We start from the raw sequence: 26,767 nt of genomic DNA, 5'->3' as shown, positions 1-26,767 counted from the left end.
ATTTTCACAGGGTGCAATATTAGCCTGCAATGTTCTGTATGTAGGGATCATGATCACATACAGACAGTATTTTTACTATTTGGCAGCATTTTCCAGAAGCTGCATTTTCTAAATGATCAGTTTTCCTCCAATAAGCAGGATATATTACCATTAATATCAAGTTACCACATTTACCTGTCTGAAATATTGCACGATACCATATAATCTGTAAAGCATTTCCAATTAATAATTTTAAAAAGGATGAAAACATGAAAATAATTGAGTACATTTATTTTAAAAAGCTAATTTTTTATTTATTTTATTTTTTAGGTATCCATTAACTGCAATCTCAGGTTTTCTGTATAATCCTTTATTTATGTGTTAGTTGTTCATCACCTTTCAAGTAAATACAATACTAAAAAACTAAATTATTCCAAATAAGCCATGGGTAAATACCACAACTGCTTACATGTGAATTTGTAAATGACCTTTTCAAGATGTATACATGTGTTTAGGGCTCATGTAAGATATGTATATGAAAGTTTCTGTGTGTGAGATCGGTTTACATTTTTAAAGTTGTGGAGGAATCACATGAGGGGAAGAGACTGGAAACCGCGAGTCCCTTTGAGGGGTATGATGAGAAGGAAAATACAATGGTGGTGGGGGGGGGGGGGTGGGGGGGGGGGGGGGGGGGGACTTCAGATAAGAGAGTGTGGAATACAGCAAATCAGAAAAGACAAGACAGAGTTCATTCACAAGTGAAAAGGAAACAGGATCCTGATGGCTAGTCTTCCAATAAACACATGATCGAAGCATATATGAGTTCATGAGGAAGTGTATTTAAAAACATCTCTTCGTTCCTTACAGTTGACGTTGATGGTAGCAGGTGGAGCTCCAAACTGGGGAATGAATATCGTGCTATCTGTCCAGAACGTATAGCAAATTAGATGTAGATAGTAGAACCGTGATCATGTTTCTACAGCACAAGTGGATTTTACAGCAATCATCTTCTTATAGGAAGGCCATAAAACCGAGTTCAATTAAACATGGCGTGCTAAGGTACTCCATTCTGGCATTATGTTCAGATGAATCCTAGTGTGATATCACCACACTTTCCCAGTTTATAAGGAACTGGTGCAGAAACTGCAGAGAGGGGGATGAATACTAGGAAGAAGCATCCAGTTTTGGAGGAGAGAGGCGGTATGCCGATATAACATTGTGGGTCAAGAAACAGCTCTACTTATGTCGAGGAGATATGACAGAGAGGACCCATTTGGACGTAGGAGATGTTTTTTGTAAGAAAGAAAAGGATGTAAATCAGGAAAATGTTACCAACTGCAGATTGTGGAGGTGGGGGGGACATGGATGCCATAGATAGTGAATAATGAAATAGAACTGGCACAAATTGAAAAATGAAGAGAGAAAATGGATATCTAATATGGAGGTGAAAGACAAATGGATGGAGAAGAGGCAAGGATAAAGGAAAGGGGAGTAATATGATACAATAATAGAGTGAGCCCAACAGAGACGTTAAACATATAGAGATTGTGTTAAGATATAGAGGGGTTGAGGGGAGATGAAGGAGAGTGGAGTGGGCTATAGATAGAACAGACATAAAACCGACATGGACGAAGGATATTAAACAAAATAAATGGAGAGAAGTAGGAACTGAAGGGGGACATTTAAATAACAACAAATGTAGATGGGCCTGAGGAGGTACAGGAAGTTTGAACATCATTTTTGATACTTGTTTCTACAAGGAAATCTGGCATTATTGTATATCACTATAAAAGAAGCATAAATAAAAGTACATGTCAGTCTTCATTTTGTAACTGAACTGTCCCCTGGTGAACATACAATTTGGTCCTTTTAAAAATTTGTAAAGAATAAATTAATTATAACATACTTTGAAGTTAAGTCTTTTTCTTGAAATCGATATTATTTCAGTTCACAAAAGCCATGAAAACATGATTTATTTTTGATTGAATCATCACCCCCACGCGCACACGTCAATTGTTAAAATCGCCAAGTTTTGGAAATTAGTTTGTAGGCTTTCTTTAAGCCTGTGATCTGCTGTACTAATGAGTTTCAAGCAGTGATGAGTGAAATGTGTGGAGATCTCACAGTTGCTGTATGTATGTTCTTTGGCTGCATGCGCTCCCTAAAAAAACACAAAGAGTTAAACACTTTCAGGTGAGTTTGGCAGGAATTGACCATTCTGGCTTTTTTATAACCGAATATTTGAAATCTCCAGGTAAAATCCCAGTTTAACAAATAACCCTTCCATGCACTATGAACCCTATTTCTGCAACCTATATGCACTGCATCAGAAAAAGGGTAAGAAACAGGATCAAAATCTTTTAAACATATTCACATCCCTTAACCAGTTGTCTCACAATCTGGGATTCCAAATTAAAATGATTTATTTTAATGCGACATTGGGTCGAAAACAAATATTTCAAAAGTAAAATAAACTACTTTTTTTTTAATAAATAAATAAACGCCAACAAAATGGAGATTGGAGAAAAAAGTGTCAGCAGAGTCCTTTTCCACCCCCACAGTGGTGGATATGCAACTGTTAAATAAAATGTGTTTCTAATATTCTGGTCAACGATAGAATTGTGTTGAATATCCACAGCTCGGTGTAATGATAATGTCTTAAGCAAGATACTTCAAGCGGGATCAAATCAAACACAGTTTATTTCAGCAGTAAATAAAAAATCCTTGTAAAAAGTCAATAATGGACAAAGTGGTATAGAATATAGAACCAAAAAAATGAAGCCCCTTTATTACAGAGGATGTGCCATATTTAATGTTTTTTGAGGTTAGTTTGTACCACCTTTCTGCATGGCTTTGGTTGTATTTACGACCCAGTCAATTCGTTTAAGGTTGCTTTAAATGTATAATACACATCTGAAAATATTTATGTCTATTCTGATGATCTCAGGCAAGGAGACGGGCCGGGGTGGAGCCAAACGCCACCTTGGCCAGTCAGCATCTCCTCTTAGAGGTGCGTTGAATCAATGCATCTCTATGGGGAAAGTGCAGTGTCTACGTACACACTGTGCAGCACTGAGCCAGGAAGCACCTCTAGTGGCTGTCTGAGGAGTGGCTGTCATGTAAACACTGTAATGTAAACACTGAAAGGCAGTGTTTACATAAAAAATCCTACAGGTACATGGTATAGACACCAGAACAACTACAATAATCTGTACTTGTGAAATGCTATTTGAATAACCCTGTAAATATTTGTTATTATTTCCCTATTCACCATAAACATAGATCCAAATACCTTTACTATTAATTTCATTGTACACATTTAGTTGGATGCCAGAGAATTATGATAGCTATAGTTAATATCAAACATACTGCTGGATGCCCAAGGTTAGACACATTTGTTTTAGCTCCCAGTTATTCTGAAGAAGCCATCAGTGACATTGATAAAGTGAATTGTTGTGCTGCTATACCCATCAGAATTTATATTACTCATCAGAACTTTACTTAGGATTATTCATCATTAAAGCCTTGCAAAGCTTCATTGGAATTCTGTTACAGTTGGGATTTTACCTTTTGGTCACCCGTAGACTGACTATAGCTTTGTTTCAAGGACAACATAGATATCAGATATTCTCTGGTAAGTAATGCATACATAGATCCAAATACTATGTAAGTGGCCAGTAAAAATGTTTCATATTATTTGCAACTTTTCTGAGAGTTGTTTCTTTATATATTATTGCACTAGTGGCTGTTGTGCTTTTTCGTCTTCCCTTGTTTGACATTTTGTATACATATTATACAACTGAAATACATTTGTAATTTTCTCTACTTACTCTAAAAATTTGTATCTTGTAGGGTTTCCGAAAGAGCGCCCTGATTTAGATAAAAATGGCGCCCTAAAACAAGTTGCTGTTTTCCCGTGGAGTTCTTTGGTGATGTCATAGCGACCAACGCCAACTGGATTCTGAAAACAACCATTTTAAAACATGTATTTCTGTTACATTTCTAAACATTTAAACAAAAAGTCAATAACATGTTCAGTTAAAGACATACAGGAGAATCAAATGAGAAGAAATGGAATTGGAAACAAGAAAAGCTGAAATGTGCATAATATCGATTAAGGAATTCTATTACAGGGGAATTGAATTACTGAGATTTTATTGACATGCGGCAATCCACAAATAACATGCAATGGCTGTTGGAGCTGTACTATTAATTCCAGATTTCATATGAAGAGAACTCAATGAGGCCGTATCAAATTACACCAAAAACAGTCTGTCACTTTTGCTTAGCTGACCCAGACAGATAAAAAGTACCATGGATTAGCCAAAAACATCCAAAACTGGCACAGTGCAGTTTGAGTAGTTTGTTTTCTTATTACCTATTTCGATTCCATAAATAATTAATAAGAATCAGAATTTCTTAAATTAAAAAAACAAACATTCATCACGGTGCTACAGAACAGGGAATAACATTTAATCTAGTAATTCCAGTAGCCAAATAATTGTTTTCTCTAGCCTACAGTTCTAGGATACTGGCATAAAATGACAAATATGATTATCTGGACACTGCATGCACAGTAGCCCCACACCCAAATCTCACACATTGCCTTGCGTGTAGTCACATTATTTGGGGATGGGTCGACTGTACACACAGCAGCAGCCACATCATGTGGCAGCCGTCTTAGAGGAATAATTGCAATCTTCAGTTATATATCGTTAAGTCTTTACATTTGCTGAATATACAGATTCCATTAATACCTTTATATAAAAGCACATATTATGCAGAATGACAGGTCTGCTCAAAGGTACCTACCATATTTCCAGAAAGCAAGCTGCAAGATTTTCTCTCAAATCGTTTAGCAGAACACAAGAAAGGAACTCCAGTTTCTGGCCTTGGAGTAAAAGATGGTTTGACGTCATAGAATCCAGGACCAGGCGATTTCTGCAACATATATATGCATGACATTTGACATCTATCACAGGAACTCTACTACCTCCCCACCATTGTCCAAGAACAGTCTGGGCTGGAAGGCTCTGTGAGGATCTAACAGAGGGGTGTCAGCCCAAGACTTTCTCCAAAACTGGCACATTCCTCCCACAAATACCACAGGTGTGTTAGTAGTCTATCCAAGTGAGATACTTGGTAAATCAGTGTGCATTACATGTGGAAATACTATTCACAAGCATGGAAAAAACAACATATACTAACCCAGGTCTATTCTTCCTGTAACTGAACTTGATCCTTATAAACACTATGCTAAATCACATAAGGTTATTTACTAAAGTATACATTGTTGGGGATTCAAAGTGAATTTCACATCTGAATCCACAATTGCCGGATTGAAAATATAGGTGATTTGGAGAATTGACCAATTTGACACTTTGAATTCCCGATGATTCACACTTTCGTGGCTAACTACAACAGTATTGTTTTGCCAATTCAAGCCGCATGAATTAAAATAAATAGCTATTCGATTTTTTAAAAATCTAAACATTCTACTATTTAACAATATGATAAATCTGCCCTTAAACAAACATAGCCCCATTTGGTGAATCCTTAAAGTAAACATCTCTTTTATTAACACTGCTTAATACTAATCACAAGGGATGACACGGCTCTGTATGCATAATGTTTCTGACAAAATAATCCATTGTAAACAGACTGACCTCCCCTGCTGAGCTGAACTACAGGCAGTCAAAGCAGTAGTTATATTTATATATATCATACAAGAACCAGTGCACTCACTCACTAAACACCAACTTTAAAGCTCACAAAATGGAAGAGTTGTTTTTTTTTTTTTTTAAACACCTGACCTGGCAAAATCAACAGGGATTTAATTACTGTATATAAAAATCAAGCATTGGCATAAGCCTTCCACTACGCCAATGTACCCCACTAGTGGCAGGTCCTATTGTAGCAACTTAATGTCTACTCTTATGAGATTAGCCACTTACTTGGGAAACCCATTGTCCTGAAATATTTCTTTAAAACTACTGCTCCTTAAAGGACAGAACTGGGAAGGGCATAGGAATTGTATAGGAATTACTATATTATTCACCAAACCAAATAGCATATTTTATGCCAGTTATTGATTACAATAGACTTTGAGTTTTGGCAGCTAAATGATGGACTTCAAAAGCACTACATTAAACACTGGGGGTGGGGTGAAAACAAAACAGCATACGCTACACATACCAGCCACGCACACACTGCATGCAATGTGTATCTCATTCCCAGCCACACACACACACGCACACACTGCATGCAATGTGTAGGTCATTCCCAGCCACACACACACACACATTGCATGCAGTGTGTATCTCATTCCCAGCCACACACACTGCATGCAATGTGTATGTCATTCCCAGCCACACACACACACTGCATGCAATGTGTTTCTCATTCCCAGCCACACACACACTGCATGCAATGTGTATCTCATTCCCAGCCACACACACACACTGCATGCAATGTGTATCTTAGCCACACACACACTGCATGCAATGTGTATCTTAGCCACACAAACACAACATGTAATGTGTATCCCAGCCACACACTGCATGTAATGTGTATCCCAGCCACACACTGCATGTAATGTGTATCCCAGCCACACACTGCATGCAATGTGTATCCCAGCCACACACTGCATGCAATGTGTATCCCAGCCACACACACTGCATGCAATGTGTATCCCAGCCACACACACTGCATGCAACGTGTATCCCAGCCACACACTGCATGCAACGTGTATCTCAGCCACACACACTGCATGCAATGTGTATCCCAGCCACACACACTAGTTACATAGCTGAAAAGAGACTTGTTTCCATCAAGTTCAGCCTTCCTCACATATGCTTTTGCTGTTGATCCAAAAGAAGGCAAAAACCTAGTCTGAAGCGCTACCAATTTTGCAACAAACTAGGAAACAATTCCTTCTTGACCCCAAAAAAGCAGTCAAATGTATACTTGGATCAAGCCATGCACACACTGTATGCAATGTATATCACAGCCATGCAAACACTGTATGCAATGTGTATCCCAGCCATGCACACACTGTATGCAATGTGTATCCCAGCCATGCACACACTGTATGCAATGTGTATCTTAGCCACACAGCCACAACATGTAATGTGTATCCCAGCCACACACTGCATGTAATGTGTATCCCAGCCACACACTGCATGCAATGTGTATCCCAGCCACACACTGCATGCAATGTGTATCCCAGCCACACACTGCATGCAACGTGTATCCCAGCCACACACTGCATGCAACGTGTATCCCAGCCACACACTGCATGCAACGTGTATCTCAGCCACACACACTGCATGCAATGTGTATCCCAGCCACACACACGAGTTACATAGCTGAAAAGAGACTTGCGTCCATCAAGTTCAGCCTTCCTCACATATGCTTTTGCTGTTGATCCAAAAGAAGGCAAAAAACCCCAGTCTGAAGCGCTTCCAATTTTGCAACAAACTAGGAAACAATTCCTTCTTGACCCCAAAATAGCAGTCAGATGTATACTTGGATCAAGCAGCTATTACCCCACTGCATGCAATGTGTATCCCAGCCACACACACACGCTGCATGTAATGTGTATCCCAGCCACACAAACTGCATGCAATGTCTATCCCAGCCACAAACACACACTGCATGCAATGTGTATCTCAGCCACACACACTGCTTGCAATGTGTATCCCAGCTACACATACTGCATGCAATGTATATCCCAGCCATGCACACACTGTATGCAATGTATATCCCAGCCATGCAAACACTGTATGCAATGTATATCCCAGCCATGCAAACACTGTATGCAATGTGTATCCCAGCCATGCACACACTGTATGCAATGTGTATCCCAGCCATGCACACACTGTATGCAATGTGTATCCCAGCCACACACACACACACTGTATGCAATGTGTATCCCAGCCATGCACACACTGTATGCAATGTGTATCCCAGCCATGCACACACTGTATGCAATGTGTATCCCAGACACATACACACTGTATGCAATGTGTATCCCAGCCACACACACACTGTATGCAATGTGTATCCCAGCCACACACACACACACACACTGTATGCAATGTGTATCCCAGCCATGCACACACTGTATGCAATGTGTATCCCAGCCACACACACTGCATGCAATGTGTATCCCAGCCATGCACACACTGCATGCAATGTGTATCCCAGCCATGCACACACTGCATGCAATGTGTATCCCAGCCATGCACACACTGCATGCAATGTATATCCCAGCCATGCACACACTGTATGCAATGTGTATCCCAGCCATGCACACACTGTATGCAAGGTGTATCCCAGCCATGCACACACTGTATGCAGTGTGTATCCCAGCCATGCACACACTGTATGCAATGTGTATCCCAGCCATGCACACACTGTATGCAATGTGTATGCCAGCCATGCACACACTGTATGCAATGTGTATGCCAACCATGCACACACTGTATGCAATGTGTATCCCAGCCATGCACACACTGTATGCAATGTGTATCCCAGCCATGCACACACTGTATGCAATGTGTATCCCAGCCATGCACACACTGTATGCAATGTGTATCCCAGCCATGCACACACTGTATGCAATGTGTATCCCAGCCATGCACACACTGTATGCAATGTGTATCCCAGCCATGCACACACTGTATGCAATGTGTATCCCAGCCACACACACTGCATGCAATGTGTATCCCAGCCATGCACACACTGCATGCAATGTATATCCCAGCCATGCACACACTGTATGCAATGTGTATCCCAGCCATGCACACACTGTATGCAATGTGTATCCCAGCCATGCACACACTGTATGCAATGTGTATCCCAGCCATGCACACACTTAATGGATGCATTGCTCATCCCAGACATGCACACACAACATGTACTGCATATCTAAACACACAACATGCACTTCATATTATGAATACACAACATGTCGTAGCCACATACACTCTGCATGCAAAGTCCATCTCAACCACACAAACATTGCATACATTGCGCATCTCAACCACACAAACACACATCTCGTACATCCTACCTCTGCACACGTGATGTCTTGCACATATCAGTCAGGCAAACAGTTCATTCACTGCACATTTAAGACACACACAAACTATATGCACAATACATCTCAGCCACACAAAAACTGTATGCACAGTATATCCCAGACACACACAATGCAGGCATAGTATATCTCAATCGCAAAAACAAAACATGCATAGTACATCTCAGCCATTCACATGCCACATTAACTGCAAATCTCAGCCATGCCCACACTGCATATAAAACTCAACCACACACTGTATGCGCTGTACATTCTAGCTATGAACATACTGCATGCACCGTTAACCTCATATTTATAGAAAATCTGACCCATGCTCACAATGCATACACGTTAAATTACAGCTCTTTTCCCAGATATACTTTAAGAATATAACTGAGAAAGGTATGACTGTTTAAACAGCCATTGTGGTGATCACTAGTACTTAGTATACAGATTTGTTTCACAGACAGAAAGAAGTAAAACTGACTGATGGACGAGGGCAGTGGGCAAGCGTGCTGCGGCACATCCTCTCTGTTGGGACTTCTGGATATTGTGCAATTTTCCCAAATGTTCCGTGTTTCTTTTTGTATCCACTTCCCAGTTCTTCAGTAAAAGACGTTTTTGGATACTGTCCAGGTTCATATTCTTTTAGTTTCAGGGAATGCTAAAAAAAAATATATCCTCATGAAACAGGATAAAGCACCGTGTTCTTGATATTAATCAATACATTTGTAATCAATACATAATATTTTGTTGGCCTCCTGGAGTGGAGTCTCTTGCTGCAGAATCCCAGGTATTTTAGGTGTAATGAGGGCCATTTTTGTTTCCTGCACTCACTGATAATAATAAATATGTTTTTTTTCCATGTTTCAAATTTTTATTGAAGGTTTTGACCAATACATAATACTTGCAAAACAAACATGCATGTGCATTAAAAAGTTACAGCACAGTAAATATTATCAGTTAGGTACAGATTTCATAACTGAATTCAACTAAAGGCCTAACTTGACGGACACATGTCTCTTTTCAGCTATATAACTATGCAACTATGAATTTTGTGCCACTGGAACCAGGCCCTATTTAATGTCTGCATTGTTCCCGCCTAGCTGTGCGTAATCTCTTCGTAAAGTTTACTAGCCAACCTCTCCAGAACCGAAGCTTTAGATGGAGGATGTGGGGATTTCCAGGATCCCACTACGTTACATCTAGCTGCAATGCTTTTAGATAACCGGAATATAAAGATCTTGCAATTAGAATACTTACTTGTGACCCAAAATGTCCATATATGAGTTGATCTCTGGATGAAATGGAAAGGTCATAAAGTCCCCTTTTGCCAGCTCTATGTTTCAAACTTTCAGCAACAAAGTTTTTCACATTGTATGTACCTGGTCCCAAGCCAGAGCCCTAAAAAAAGACAAGTTCTTTAGACAAATTTAAGCTGTCACAATGGTGTCTGTGATTACACAAGTTGATTTTAAAGGCTTAAGCTCCTCTATAGCATCTCCTGTCCCCCCAACACACTTGGTAACACCCTACCATTTGTAAATGCATTCCCCCCATGGACACGGCCAGATTAAGAGCCCAGTGGACCTGGTGCTGACAATTATGATGGGCCTAATTACAGAATCTTATCGACCTAAAACAGTCATACCTCTCAAAAGTCTTGAATCTGATGGAGTTGGTGTTGGAGGGAAACGCAAAGGATGCAGCTATAAGAAAATACATACTCTATGCTAATCTCTTTATTTAATTTGTGCTTTCATCATTCAAGTAAATCCATACCCCTTAACAGCAGTGTCCAGTGAAGCAGGAAGTCAATGGGCAGGGTAAAAGGTGGGCCACTGATGCGAATCACATGACCAGAACTGCCAAAAGGGGCAAACATGCCCAAAAAGAGGACATGTCTGTCCAAATAATTGGAAGGCCAGCCTGGCATCAGTGTCCCTATGTATCACAGTGTCAGTGTCCCCATGTCGCCCAGTGTCCCCATGTCTCAGTGTGTCCCGTGTCACTAGGATACTAGGGGACACAGAGGCATGGGGACACAGTGAGTCATGGTGACACTGAGAGGCCCAGGGACACTGAGACACTTGGGGACACTGGGAGACATGGGGGCATTTGTGTATACAGACATGGGGACACTGGGAGACATGGAGACACTGGGAGACATGGGGACACAGACATTTGGGGACACTGGGAGAAATGGGGTCACAGACACTAGGGACACAGAGATATGGGGGCACAGAGACTGGGAGACATGGGAACACAGACATTTGGGGAAACTAAGACACTAGGGACACTAAGAGACATGGGAACACAGACACTGGGAGACTAGTGGACACTGTGAGACATGGGGACACTGAGACACTAGGGACACTGGCTGGGAGGCATGGGGACCTAGACACATGTGGACAGAGGCATAGGGACACAGACATTTGGGGACACTGGGAGACATGGGGATACAGGGAGACATGGGGACACTGAGACATAGGGACACTGTAAAACATGGGGACACAGACACTGGCGGGAGACATGTGGACCCTGGGAGATATGGGGACACAGCCATTTGGGGACACTGAGAGACATGGGGACACAGACACTGGGTGACTAGGGGACACTGGGTGACTAGGGGACACTGAGAGACACTGTGTCCCTAGTGTCTCCGTGTCCCAATGTGTCTACCTATGTCTCACAGCTTCCCCATGTGTCTCAGCATCCCCATGTCTCACAGTGTCCCCTAGTGTCTGTGTCCCCATATTTCCCAGTGTCCCCAAATGTCTGTGTCCCAATGTCTCCCAGTGTCCCCTAGTGTCTCCCTGCTGCCTTTCCTCCCATCCTTACCATACCGGAGCTGTAGTCTGTCTCTGCAGGCTGGGAGCTGCTGTCTGGACTCTCTGTGCTGTGTAGCTGCTCCCCCACGGATCAGTGAGTAGAGAGAGGCAGTGAGTTGCTGTAACTTCCTATGCCTGCCTTTCAACATACAAAGTGACCCCTACTGGCTGGTGCTGGTATTGCAGAGTTATCTCCGTTTAGACTGAGAAAAATATTTGCATTTGTATTACTGCAATACCATCACGGCCAGGCAGCTTCAAATACCGGCTGTGCCTTAAAATACCAGTCAGGTGGCAAACCTAAGAGTAGTGTGTAAATAATTGTGTTGTTTTTTCAAAAAAAAAAATTTTTTTTTTTTTAAATGGGCCTATTCCATGGCCTGGGCCTGGCTGCAGCTCCATCAGCCCCTATGTTAATCCGGCCCTGCCCATGGAGCGTAGAACTGGTGGCACCATCCTACTCGAAGGTGCAAGATGGGGCAGATTTTGTTTCCTGCTCTTTCTTCTGTAAAATTTTAGATTCATAGTTTTATTAAGTGATATATATATATACACACACATACATATATATACACATCTCCAGGGGCCGGGCGAGGTCCTCCTTCTCCGCCGCACGCCGTCCTGCATCTGAAGGGGAGGACCGCGAAAAGCAGCCACGTGACGCGAATGGTACTGGGAGCGCGCCGCGCATTTAAAGGGACAGCGGGAGCAAAAAATTAAAAAGGTCTCCCATTGGCCCATGTCATTCCACATTCCCCATACTCTCTCGTATTGGGGGCGTGGATATGTGGATATGACAAGGGCCAATCAAATCAATCTAATAGGTATTTATACTCACCTTTCCCTTAGCTCCCTGCCCTCTCGTGGTTTCTGGTTCAGTTCCCTTTAGTGCTTGTATCGTTCAGTTGCGGTTTTTGATGCTAGATCTTGGCTTTGTTCCTGACTCCGTTTTCTCTTTAACCCTGCTTGTCTTGTTCGCCGGTTTGCTCTCCTGTGTACCAGTCCTTGGCTTGTTCTAGTTTACGCTGTCTCTCTATCCCCTTGACCTCGGCTCATTCTGGACTCTGTCTTTTCTTGTCCTCGTCAAGTCCGGCCATTCTAAGGCCCGGTAAGACGTATCTTGTTTTCTTGCCTCTAGACTATCTGGACTATTCTTGCGTGTTGGGGTATATTATCGTGACATTACGATAGGGCCATGGACCCCGCAGGTTTAGTACAACAGATGGCCACTCATGAGGTTAGATTTGCAGAACAGGATCACCGTATGGATCAGATGGCTCAAGCCATCCAGACACTTTTATCCAGAACAGCTCCGGTACCTGTACAAGCGCCTCCTGTAACCCCTGTACCAGACACAGTTAATATGCCTAATGCTTCAGCACATCTAACCCCTCCACCTAGGTATGGAGGGGATGCTAAGACCTGCAGGGGACTCCTTAATCAAGTGGAATTCCACTTTGAGATGTATTCACGTTCATTTCCCACTGATAGATCTAAGGTGGGTTTTCTTATGCACCAGCTTACTGATAAAGCACTTGAGTGGGCAAATCCTATTTGGGAGGCTAATGGACCTATGGTACATGATTTCAATATCTTCCTTATGGCTTTTCGTAGAACCTTTGACACAACTAAAAGGTCAAAGAATGCTGCCAGGGCGTTAATGAGAATTAAGCAAGGATCTAAGTCTGTCGCTGATTATGCTATTCAGTTCCGTAACCTTGCTTCACAGGTAGATTGGACTAACAATGGACTTACTACTGCGTTCATGGAAGGTCTATCTGAAACTATATTGGATGAGGTAGCTTCCTGTACCCTTAGAGGACCTTATCGACTATCTCATCGATATAAATAACAGGATTCGTGACAGGCTATATACCAAGTCTAGAAATAGACGCTTTGTTTCCTTTAATACACCTAGAGCTGAAACTCCTGAGGGATCTAAAGGATCAGAGGAAGAACCCATGCAGTTAGGGGTTGCTAAACTTACTGATGCTGAAAAACTATATAGGAGAAAGGAGGGACTTTGCCTTTATTGTGGTAGGAAGGGCCATATGAGACAAGAATGTCCAGTGCGTCCGGAAAACTATCGCACCTAAGACCGTATAGGGGACAGGCCTTGGGTGTGACATCAGAGTCCTCACATTTGCCTCTTAATAAATTGCTTCTCCCCGTTTCCCTGCATCTTGAAAAAAACTGCATAGCAGGGAATATACTAGCCCTGGTTGATTCCGGTGCGGCCGAAAACTTTATAGATTCCTGCTTTGTTAGGGAAAATAACATACCCTCTAGAGAGAAGAAGACACCCTTGGCTGTTGAGGCCATAGATGGTAGACCATTATTGCTCCCCAGTTATCACACATGAAACTGAACCATTGCATATGTCTACAGGGTTGTTACACTCAGAAACCATTCGGTTTCAGATCATTACTTCTCCTTCCTCTCACCTCGTGTTAGGGTATCCTTGGTTGCGTTCTCATAATCCCACTATTGACTGGGAGTCAGGACAAATAGTATCTTGGAGTGATGCTTGCCAAGAGTCTTGTATTGTTAAAATCACCCCTTTGAATTCTACTAATATTCCTCCTGTGTCTACTGTTATACCTCCTCAGTACATGTCTCTTAAGTCTGTTTTCGATAAAGGGAGGCTGAAAAGTTGCCACCTCACAGACCCTACGACTGTGCTATTAATCTGTTACGTAGTGCTATACCTCCCAAAGGGAGAGTGTATCCTTTGTCTCCTCAAGAAAATCTTGTTATGGAGGAATATATTAAAGAATCGTTACAAAAGGGATTTATAAGAAGATCCTCTTCTCCGGCGGGGGCTGTCTTTTCTTGTCCTCGTCAAGTCCGGCCATTCTAAGGCCCGGTAAGACGTATCTCGTTTTCTTGCCTCTAGACTATCTGGACTATTCTTGCGTGTTGGGGTATATTACCGTGACACACACACACACACATATATACATATATATATATATATATATATATATATATATATATATATATATATATATATATATATATATATATATATATATATATTGTAAAGTTCACAGCAGTAATGTATTGTATTGTATGAAATGCATGTACTGTGTTATATGAATTATTGGGAAATTCAAAATCAATTAAAAATTTTAGACCAAAGTTGTCAAAGTAAAAAAAAAACAAAAAAAAAACCCAGCTAACTTGGAGAGTTTTTCAAATTCAGCTATTGTGGTCTAAAATTGGAAAATAATTAACGGATTTACTTTGAGTACCCAACAATTCATGATGCATATAGGTATCCAGGAGCTTTAACATGTAATAAATAAATAAACACTGAATATATAATGGCAAAAAGTGAATATAAATATAAATATTGGATGTAAATGTCAATACAATTTTCCAAAAATGCTAAATTGCTTAAGATATCCAGGAAACAACCAATAAGCGGTTTCTTAGTCTTTTAGATCACACATACATAAAAGTCCAAATAACAGACAATTAAGAGGTTAGTGCAAACACTTAAAAAGTTCTTGTATCATATATAGTCTGTGAACATATATAACCTTTGACCTGCTTGAATATACAATACAGGATCAGATAAGGTCCTTATGAATTTAATCTACTTTCATGTAAGAAAGAAAATAGATAAAATCGAAATCTAGGCGTGTTAGTATATGCATCATATATTTGTAAGTCTCTATAGGATTTGGTGAACTCCTATCTTTTCCAGTTTCAAAGCTTTTATCCTATCCTTTTCTTTGTCTTATTCCCTCTTTCCTATCCTTTGATAAACACATTTTGTGACTATCAGGATTAACTATTCACTCAACAATTCATACTTAAACGAATAATAATGTATGTCTTCACAAGCTCAAACCACAAAGAATGAATGGAAGGGACATTACCATGGTCACAGATCCCACGAATCCCCTGTTCCCCTCTGCATCAAAAATAGAAAATGTGGTCACCCAGGGGTACAGAGCTGTGGACCGCTCCTGGATGCCTATAATTACATCAGCCAGTTCATGTTTGTAAGCGTACAGGTTTGACGTAATTTCTATCCCGATATTTCAGAATGTTTCATGTTCACTTTTCACTCTGGCTCATAGTGAGACAATGTAAAGGGAACATGAACTTCCCAGCAAGCTTCGATCGCTTGCTGAGCACCTTAACGGTCAGTACATCGAGCCCAAAGTCTGGTTTCAGACAGTAATCACTCACCGCAGATTGGGGTAACCGATTAATAGTTTTTTCATTTTCCATGAGGCCCTTGCTGCTGGCTGACTTGGCGGCTCTCTCCTCGGTCAATTTGTATGGATTCCCATAAGTGCCGGGTCCAGGATTGCAAATCTATGCGTGGTGGAAAAATGAGTTAGTAAGCTTTTTATCCCATTTACAAGATATTCCCATAAATATACCACCTCGCTGTACTACTGATATCCATTTATTCTGCGATTTACATGTTCTGACGGAATAATTCACTAACATATATTGTCAGGAACTCAAAGTGAATTTAAAATTTGAAGTCAACAAGGCTTTACTGGATCAATTGTCTAAACTTTGGACTTGCTGCCTTAGGAGTATTTATTTACTAAACCAGGAATTGCTATGAATTTATTAGGCAAAGGAAATAAATGCACACTGGTACGTTCATTCTCTAAAGTATGCATTGTCAAAAATTGAAAGGGAATTTCAAATTGCTGAATTGGAAAAATTCCCAAGTCTGCCCTGTTTTGATTTCGGCCTGTAATCTGAATTTCACTTACAGACTTATTTACTAAAGTGTGGGATGTTTAGAATTCAAAGCGAATTTAAAATCTAAAGCCAAATTAGCTGAACTGGAAGCATGGCTGACTTGGAGATTTGATTTTTCTCCAAGTGAATCTAGGCTACCAGTTCAGTTACTTTAATTTTCAATAATTCTTACTTCAGTAAATAACCTCACTAGAATTCTCTACAATTTACTCTTGAGTAAATACCCTCAGTTTCATTCAAGTTACAATGTTAAAAAAAAAAAGAAGAAAAAAAAGTTTTTTCTTCTATCGGTTCTGTTAGTGTCATTCAATAAAGTGTGAATTTTGTTATCTCATCCTAGCAATCATTCAAAATTCACACTTTATTGAATGACACTAACAATGGTGAATTAAAATACAAATAGCAAAATGTAAGTTAAGATAGCTGATATGGAATAAATTCTCTACTCCGTTATATATAGCTACAATCCGGTGTTTATAGAATAACCCCAACAGTGATTATTTACATTTGGACAACATTGTCTGGGAACATTCTCTAAGCCATGTTTCGAGTTTGATTTTTTTGTTAGAATTTGAAATTCACTTCGAATTCCTGGCAATTTATTCGTTAATGAATAGCTCTAACAAAATGAATGGAAGAAAAAAAAAACAGCATTTTTCTCCAATGTGTCGATTTTATTGGATTTATAAACAGCATTAACAGAATTTATAGACAAGGCAAACAATTCACAGATCAATCTGACACGTGTCAAGAAAGGCTAAAGTTGCTAGGATGAGATAACAAGTACTGTTGTGGTTTGCTTTCATGTAGATGGTAACCCTAAGAGAAAGAGTATTTTGTGGCCACAGGCTCGACTCGTGCTAAAACTTGTTTGTTATTTTTGTTTGGTTTGTTTTTTTACAATGTATTAACAAATGCGTCAACTTCAGTGAAATTAAAGGGACCCAACAGGCACTCAAATCACTACTGCTTAAAGGTACACTTCAGGCCCCTAAAGCACTTTAACTGACTGAAAAGCTTCATGTGTAAAGAGTGTGTCCTATTATTTTCATTTTGAATAAAATGCAGATTTCAATAGAAATGTATACTAAATTAACCTGGTTACACTACCCAGGCAGTTGATCGGACATCTGGTACTTTTACTTCCTGGTTTGGTTAGCTCAGTGGAGTTAAACTCAAGAGGCAGAAATTGCCCAGAGCACCTGCCTTGCAAAGACATCTCATTGAGCTGCATTGGGAACTCTGTGATTGGACAGCCACAGAAAGCCTGCTTACAATGACAGCAGACAAGAAAACTGCAGGTTTTGCACGCTGTTCTTAGATATATCACAATGAAAAACATACATAATTAAAAGCATGCATGCTGTCAATTGTGGTATATCAACTAAACAGTGATTTGTATTTATTTTGTATTTGGTCAGTAGAGAGTTCCTTTAATGTAGTGGGTATGGGACATATAGCCTATCCCTGCAGGCTGTGCATTGTAAACACAGCCTTTTCTGAGAAAGGGGAGTTTTACATTGCTCCTAATGCCACCTCTTGTGGCTGTCACTTGTACTGCCACTAGATGAGCTTCCTGGCTTTAGTCCTGTAAAGATTTCAGGACTGACATCCAGTGTCTCCACCCTCTGCATGGAGATGCTAAACGCTCCCCATCGAGATTCATTAAATCAGTGCATCTCTATGAGAATTAGCCGAGTACAGATTGTCATGCATTATCTCCAATATTGATGATTTCCACTGATAGAGGAGAGAAGGCTGCATTGTGGTATGCTGAGTGAATTAATGTCAGTAAATTTGTTTTGTTTTTTTCTAACTTCTGTGGGAGGATCTAATAACCCATATTGATAGTATAATACAATAGCATTAGGAATAGATGTTTGTATACCTAACGCTATAGTGTTCCTTTAAGGAAGCTTAAGTGTTAGTGATTAGGTCACACAGTTTTCATACCCTATGAAGTTTTTTTTTGCATGGTGTACCCCTTGTCCACTGAGGAACATTGAACATCCTATACCTTCTGATCCTCCTTGAATCGAGTTTCTCTAGTGCTACACACTCCCAGTTCACTAGCAGGCTTCTCCTCCAGGATTTCCACAAAAGACTTCATGTTGTAGCGTCCAGGACCCAAGCTCTGCCTCTAATGTGGGGGGAAACACAGATCTATCAGACCCTGCAGTACAATGCGCCTCTGCATTCTCTCCTATGAGGTGTCTCACCAGCAAATGGTTCCTCTCCAGTGTTTCCTTGAACAAAAAGTGTGGCATTTGTGAGAGCCTTTTCGTTTCTTCTTCTCTCTTCCAGCCCGGTCCTGCAGCCTTTCTCTGAAGGACCAACGGGCTGAAATCACCTGGAGCAGCTTCATATGTTCCTGGTCCCAGTCGCCTAACCTAAAACAAGACATGATGCTATTGGTAGACTAAATAAAGTAATGGTTTGAGGTTCCCTAAACCAACATTTTACTCAGGGCTCAGCACTCAGGATATTAGATTATACCTCAAACTGGAACTAAACCCGTGAGAGACATTGATTATTGCCCATACACTCAGTGGCATTAGCTGTTTCTAAATAGTCACATGTGTATCTATACATAATCGCGTTTTAATATTCTAAAAAGAAAATATTATGTACATATGTACACTGCTTTCGAAGTATATTTCATGCGCAAAAGGTGGCATGGAAATCTGCACACCTTACAATAGTCTTTGCTTTGGCCGTCTATTGGAGAAATAGTATGTTCTAGGGGCCATGGTTCTCTTCCTTCCGGTTACATTATGTTTCGGACAATATAAAACCATATCTCTGCAATTACCATGTTTTCCTCGACGGCTGCTCCATTTTCAGAAGTTAGCAACAGGGTCACTTTTTAAACCAAACCGCTAACACCTTCAACACAGCTTTTTTCCCAGCCCTTCTTCAAGAGTTAAAAATAAGCCAAGGAATAAAGGAAGAGTAGCGATAATTTAGAATTGACATGGGAATCGCACTTTTTGGTCAAAGCAGAGCTGGAAAAAGTTTTCAATTCAGTTATTTTGGCCTATAATGTACAATTACCACATCAGTTCCCTACAACTCTCTTTTCTTTCAGGTTCAAATCCCGGCAGGGTTGGCTCAGCCCTTCATCCTTCCGAGGTAGATAAAATTAGTACAATTAAATTGGGTAATAGTAACAACCCCTGGATGTTGGGCTAAGGTAACTTCCCCAGGACGTATTTAAAACCAGAGTAGTTTGAATGTACCTTTCCTGGTTAAATACTTTGTTATTATTATTATTATTGTGTGTCTGTTGGTATTGAGCTTATTTACCCAACACAACATGACTCATTTTATTGACCTCATATGGGTGAAAGACTGAGCCAACTATGAGGTCCATGATGCAATGATCTTGAGTTTGAGTACATTCTGGAGTTAGTCCATTAACAAACTGCGCAAGCTCACGTGGACTTCCTGCTTTTAGAGAACATAACGTCTATCAGGCTCAAGGTAATGTAAGTGCCGGCTAGGTTTATGAGAGATGAAAGTCACATTTGACTATATCTTTTCTTATTGCATCAGTGTATGGACATTAGTACAGAGGATGTCAGACACCCACATATGTTACTTGCAATGCATGGGTTAGGATACAGTCGGCTATGCTGGTTGTTTTTTTATTGATTTATTTTTAATCTACTTTTGTTTAAATGATAAAAATGAGTAATGCTCAGTGAGCCCACCCTTTCTGCAATTCACTCTCAACCTGAAGTGCCACAATATACAGCTGTACATGCTGTCACAATAGGATTATGGGAGATGTAATACAGCTTATGGTTTTCTACAGTAGAAATCTGATAATTGAACTATAACTCCGAGAACACTGTTGAAAGATTCTGCAATTTCCTGGTTCGCGGAGTGACTTCAAACCCTACAAATTGTGGGGATTGGGCCCCAACTAACAATAACACGAACTTAAATGTATGTTTTATTTATTTATTGTATTACTTATTTACTGTTTTTGCAAAGTTCAAATAACCGACTGTAGAATTTGTTAAATTCAGCCCGGGATATGATGTCATCTTTGCATATTACTTTACAACCAATCATTGTATTTTTCATTCTTTCATTTGGCCATTAATGAATACTGCCCCAATTTCTCTTCTTACTTACTTCCTCTGACGTTGCCTTTCGGCAGTAGGGTACTTCTGTGTATGTACCAGGTTTTTTATTATCAGGGTGAATTGCCGATACATCAAATCTGATGGGAAAATTAATAAAATAATCAGAAAGTAGGAAAGCTTACTCTGCTGCAAAATTCACAAATTATTGGTTTAAATTATAGTGGTAACAATTGCCAACAAATGCACATCCTTTGCCATTTTCTTTGAAGAAATTGATTTTTTTTCCCCCTGGGTCGGTCTCCTCCTCTACCGACATCAGAGCAATTAGTGAACATAACGCGCATGTGTGGAGATTGACGCACGTGCATTAGGCCTTCCTCATAGGAAAGCACTGACTCAATGCTTTCCTATGAGATTTTTCAAGATGCTGATGGTCCTTAGGCAAAGTGGGAGGACATCCAGTGCCATTGCACGGAGTCAAATTCTGTGAAACAGCATGAAGTGCTGCTAGTGGCTATCTGGTAGAAAGCCACTATAGGCAGTCTTAAATGGACACTGTAGGCACCCAGACCACAGCAGCCCATTGAAGTGGTTTGGGTGACAACTCCCATCACCCTTAACCCTGCAAGTGTAATTATTGTGGTTTTTATAAACTGCAATAATTACCTTGCAGGGCTTAGTCCTCCTTTAGTGGCTGTCTACCAGTTGTTCTCTGCCCTCCTTTAATCCCTTAAGGACCAAACTTCTGGAATAAAAGGGAATCATGACGTGTCAAACATGTCATGTGTCCTTAAGGGGTTAAATACAGATTCTCTAAAACCCATCCTGCTAGGGATTGGGAAGTATTAGGATTCCCCATTATAATGGCACCACATCCCATAGCAGTGTGTGGAAACAATTGGACTTGTAGAGACTTTCAGACCCAACTGTCAGGAAACTCCTCTGCCAAATAAATATGTATATGATATGGAATGTGGGGGCTTCCTGCTATTACACTCAAGAATGAAAGTGGGTGGTGGGTTATGCCATAGTTTCCAACTTGAAAGTAAAAGAATCAGGTCCTGTGAAGGTGGTATCAACTCAAGCAGCCGCGCTGGTGGCTCTTACAAGCGCATGTACTTTGGCTGAGGGAATATCTATTAGCATCTATACAGATTCCGTGATGGCTGTGGTATGTTCCATGACGTTGTAGTGTTCTAGAAACTGCAATATATTGTCTCCGCTGCAGGTACCCCTAATTATAATGCACAGTATGTAGGAGATTTAATACAAGCACATACAAAATCTGCACAAATTGCCATAGTTAAAGAAACCTGAATATCTTGGTGGTATTTAAATAATTGTAATTGGACCGATATGGTTGCAAGAGGAAAATGCGTTCGCAAATTCAGCAGCCAGACAGAACAGTGGCTGTAAAACAATGTGCCACAGGAACAAATAACGTAAGTTGAGAGGTCACAGGAGAACAGGGTGACACATTGCTTTGCTTAGAAATACTCAGAAACTTTTGGGAGCTGGAGGAGAGCAGTGGTGATGGTATGGACCTAACGGCCTACTTGCACTTACTTCATCCCTAGTACACTATATTGTTAGACTTGTTCATGATTTATCATATGTCAATAGGGAATGCATGTATGATATGATGACATGTCAGTGGGGGGCACCAGGGATTATAAAGTAGATAGCAGCTGCCTGCACAGCCTGTGAGGAATGTTTGCAACATAACGCGGGAAGACCAGTCAAGTCCACCAATAAAAGTCGCTTTTCTTTTCAATAATAATGAAAAAAATTGCAGATTTCCTTTAAACCAATGAAGCCAAAGTCTACAATTTCTCTGCTCAGCTTATTTGACTTAAAGGGACACTATAGTCACCCAGACAACTTCAGCTCAATGAAGTGGTCTGGGTGCCAGGTCCCTCTAGGGTTAACCCTGCCTGCTGTAAACATACCAGTTTCAGAGAAACTGGTATGTTTACATTTGGGGTTAAGCCAGCCTCTAGTGGCTGTCTTCCGGAGAGCCACTAGAGGTGCATCTGCGACACTGGAGGCATATTATGCCTCCATCACGCAGAGCGTCCATAGGAAAGCATTGAAAAATGCTTTCCTATGGACACTTTGAATGCACACGCATTCTGCTCTGCTGACGTCAGACGGGAGAGCTGACGTCGGCAGGGGTGGAGAGGTAAGGGAGCCCGGCGGTGGAAGAAGGTGAGTAACTGAAGGGGTTTGAATCCCTTCAGCACCACGGGAGGGGGACCCTGAGGGTGGGGGCACCCTCAGGGTACTATAGTGTCAGGAAAACCGATTTGTTTTCCTGACACTATAGTGATCCTTTAAAGTATGCAAACCCAGTTTAGAGACTAAACTGTTTAGAGACTAAACTGTCTGTCCTGCACTGATTGCTGATCTGTCACTAAACGGGCCCTTGATATTATTTTGTTGAAGAACCCAGGATTCTCTCAGTTTATTTTTAATTACGACAAATCTGCGACACACGAGCCATCAAATGTGATTTGTGTCCCTTTTAAAAATATACTTGCTGTGTTGAAGCTGCCTGGGGATTAAAGTTGCAGGAGAAAGAAAGCAAATATCAAAATAAGATGCAAATTAGAAAAAAGAATGCGAATTGCAAATTCTGCCACAATGCCCTGATGGTGTCTAGTTAATCGGTCATATGCTAATATAACAACAGGTTTGTGGAGAGCAAACACATGCAAAATATATGTTTAACTCAAGGACCCTTAGGTTGAGTGAGTGAGTGAGTGAGTGAGAGAGTGAGCGAGTGAGGTAGATGATAGGAGAGAATGGGGATTATGATAAGGGCAATAATGATATGGACAGACCAATGGTTATATCGCCAAATAGAATAGGTTGGTAGATAGATAATATTGGCTGACAGATTGATGGACTAATTAGTAAGTATGTTAACAGGTAGGTATATAGTTAAAGAGAGATATAATTGGTAGACAGATAGATTGGAATATATAGTTAAAGAGGGAGAGTTGGTAGGTAGGTTTAACCCCTTAAGGACACATGACATGTGTGACATGTCATGATTCCCTTTTATTCCAGAAGTTTGGTCCTTAAGGGGTTAGACAGACAGATATACAGTTAAAGAGAGATAGAACTGGCAGATATATAGACAGACAGGTATTGAGTTAAGGAGGAAGATAGAATTGGTAGGTAGGTAAAGGTGGACAGACAGGCATACAGTTAAAGAGCGAGAAAAAAATTGGTAGGTTGGTAGGTGGACAGACAGGTATATAGTTAAAGTGAGATAGAGAATGGGTAGGTAGGTAGGCTGAGTGACAGGTATATAGTTAAAGTGAGATAGAGAATGGGTAGGTAGGTAGGCTGAGTGACAGGTATATAGTTAAAGTGAGAGATAGAATTGGTAGGTAGGTGGACAGACAGGTATATAGTTAAAGTGAGAGAGAGAGTGGGTAGGTAGGTGGACAGACAGGTATATAGTTAAAGTGAGATAGAGAATGGGTAGGTAGGCTGAGTGACAGGTATATAGTTAAAGTGAGGGAGAGAATTGGTAGGTAGGTGGACAGACAGGTATATAGTTAGAGTGAGAGAGAGAATGGGTAGGTAGGTGGACAGACATGTATTTAGTTAAAGTGAGAGAGAGAATGGGTAGGTAGGTGGACAGACAGGTATATAGTTAAAGTGAGAGAGAGAATGGGTAGGTAGGTGGACAGACAGGTATATAGTTAAAGTGAGGGAGAGAGAATGGGTAGGTAGGTGGACAGACAGGTATATAGTTAAAGTGAGAGAGAGAATGGGTAGGTAGGTGGACAGACAGGTATATAGTTAAAGTGAGGGAGAGAGAATGGGTAGGTAGGTGGACAGACAGGTATATAGTTAAAGTAAGAGAGAAACTGAGTAGGTAGGTGGACAGACAGGTATATAGTTAAAGTGAGGGAGAGAATGGGTAGGTAGGTAGGTGGACAGACAGGTATATAGTTAAAGTGAGAGAGAGAGAGAATGGGTAGGTAGGTGGACAGACAGGTATATAGTTAAAGTGAGAGAGAGAGAATGGGTAGGTAGGTGGACAGACAGGTATATAGTTAAAGTGAGAGAGAGAGAATGGGTAGGTAGGTGGACAGACAGGTATATAGTTAAAGTGAGAGAGAGAGAATGGGTAGGTAGGTGGACCGACAGGTATATAGTTAAAGTGAGAGAAAGAATGGGTAGGTGGGTAGGTAGGTAGGTTTTTTTCTTAAGTCTGCTTGCATATTTTAAATGTCCCCATTCCCCCATTTACTGTCCATCGTGCAGATTGTAAGATGAATAATAATAAATATAAACTGGCAGTATTAATAATAATACATAGTTGTACCATGTATAATATTATTATTATAATAATAAGTGTTGCACGGCATGTCCCATTATCCCCCAGGATGCTGGGTGTTGTAGTGCAGCAGACTAGTCCAGTCCTGGCTGGAGGATAATTCCCGGGGGTCCGCAGGCCGCACTGTCTGACCCCCCCATGATGTACCTGGCACTCTGGCTGCCGAAGGGCGCTCCGCTGAACCTCTTGTCCGCCATGCCGCGCGGTTACTATGGTAACCAGGACGCCGGCAGCTCTGTTATCACAGATTATTTACCTCATTCAGGCAAGGTTGACTGACAACCAACAGCCAGCCAATCACATATAACCTTCTCTGCGAGGGGGGCGTGGCCAACAGGTGGAGCAGGTCTGCTGCTCACCTATAACCCCAGGATGCTTGGCCAGTCTAGAGATGCCAAAGCACTATGGGTTTTTCAAATGTTGTGTCTCATTCAATATATCTCACTACCATTCCCATCAGGCTCAGCTACCATGAAGGGAACTGTAGTTATACAGAAATATATTTCATAGCTCCCAAGTGCCCCTGTTTAGGAGGGACAGTCCCTATTTTTGGCATATAGCCCACTAATGTACCCTAATGTCCCTTCTTTCTGGGAGCTCCATCCTTGGGGATAATGGGAAATGCAGTGCAACACTTGTTATAATAATACCACCAAACATTTTAAATGGACAAAGAGGGTCATTTCAATTTTAGGGGTGTGAGCAAGGGTGTGGACAGTGGACAGGGCTGTTCTGGAACTTTTTGGGGAGATTTATTAATACTTTATGCAACTAAAATTTAATTTAGAACAGGACAAATATTTCTTATTTTCACAGCCTGGTTTCTGGACACATCTATTGTAGTTTAAAGACACATTACTGCCTGTGAGTATTATTGCTGAGCCCTGTTATACACTCAGACACATCAACAATATGGAGATCCTAGAAAAGAGGGACATTAGGATGAAAAAGAGGGACAAATGGAGTTCGTTCCAAAATAGGGGCATTTGAGAGGTTTTGAGCTCCACAACAATACTCACAGTAATGTGTTTAAACTTCAAAAATGTGTTTAGAAAAGTCTGTGTAAATAAAATAAATTTGTTTTGCACTAAAGTGAGAATTCAAAGTGAATTTGAAATTTAAATCCTACTTCTGCTATATTACTATATGCAAAATTGTATTTACATTTCGTGAATGAGACCCCATCCCTTAAAAGATTGATTAGAATATACAGATAAAGAACAACGCACACAAGACGATTTGGTCCTATATCAGGGTGTGCTTCGGTATATCTAGCAAACTTTTTGCACATGCCAATTCCTATAACATAACAGGATTGGAATGATGGGAATTGTAGTCTCACAGCAGCTGAAAATCCAAGGGTACAATAAACACTTGTAACCCGGTAACCCAACATGTCATTATTTTTTATATTGAGCATAGGTAAACATCTGTACCATCTTAAACATTATATAATAGATCATTTTCAACCATAAAAAATAATCTCAAAATACCCCCTATTTCTTTTTAAATAAAATCACATAACCTTATTCAGGGAACAGTTATAGGTATTTATGCCTCCAATAAACTTAGGAGGGCCATCTGTAACAAAGCATTAGATTTAATCCATTGTACAGCGCTACAGAATTTGCTGGCGCTATAGAAATAATAAAATAATAATAATGTGGAAATATTTGTATGGCACAAG

At 40.6% G+C, this 26,767-nt stretch overlaps 1 protein-coding gene across 1 annotated transcript; it reads right to left on the bottom strand.

Moving 5' to 3' along the window:
• Positions 1-1,114: 1,114 nt before the first annotated feature.
• On the bottom strand, positions 1,115-25,314 carry CIMAP2 (ciliary microtubule associated protein 2). The gene is made up of 10 exons (XM_063427265.1): positions 25,228-25,314; positions 20,773-20,860; positions 18,849-19,019; positions 18,647-18,769; positions 16,096-16,224; positions 10,325-10,465; positions 9,549-9,725; positions 4,792-4,920; positions 3,810-3,940; positions 1,115-2,140 (listed from the first exon to the last, which is right to left on the bottom strand). Exons 1-10 carry the CDS (start codon positions 25,275-25,277, stop codon positions 2,068-2,070), a joined length of 1,212 nt encoding a protein of 403 aa, XP_063283335.1. The 5' UTR covers positions 25,278-25,314; the 3' UTR covers positions 1,115-2,067.
• Between the last annotated feature and the right edge of the window lie 1,453 nt (positions 25,315-26,767).

The sequence above is a fragment of the Pelobates fuscus genome, chromosome 7 (genome assembly GCF_036172605.1).
Source record: "Pelobates fuscus isolate aPelFus1 chromosome 7, aPelFus1.pri, whole genome shotgun sequence".
Lineage (NCBI taxonomy): Eukaryota > Metazoa > Chordata > Amphibia > Anura > Pelobatidae > Pelobates > Pelobates fuscus.
This window is presented reverse-complemented; position numbering and strand designations above follow the sequence as displayed.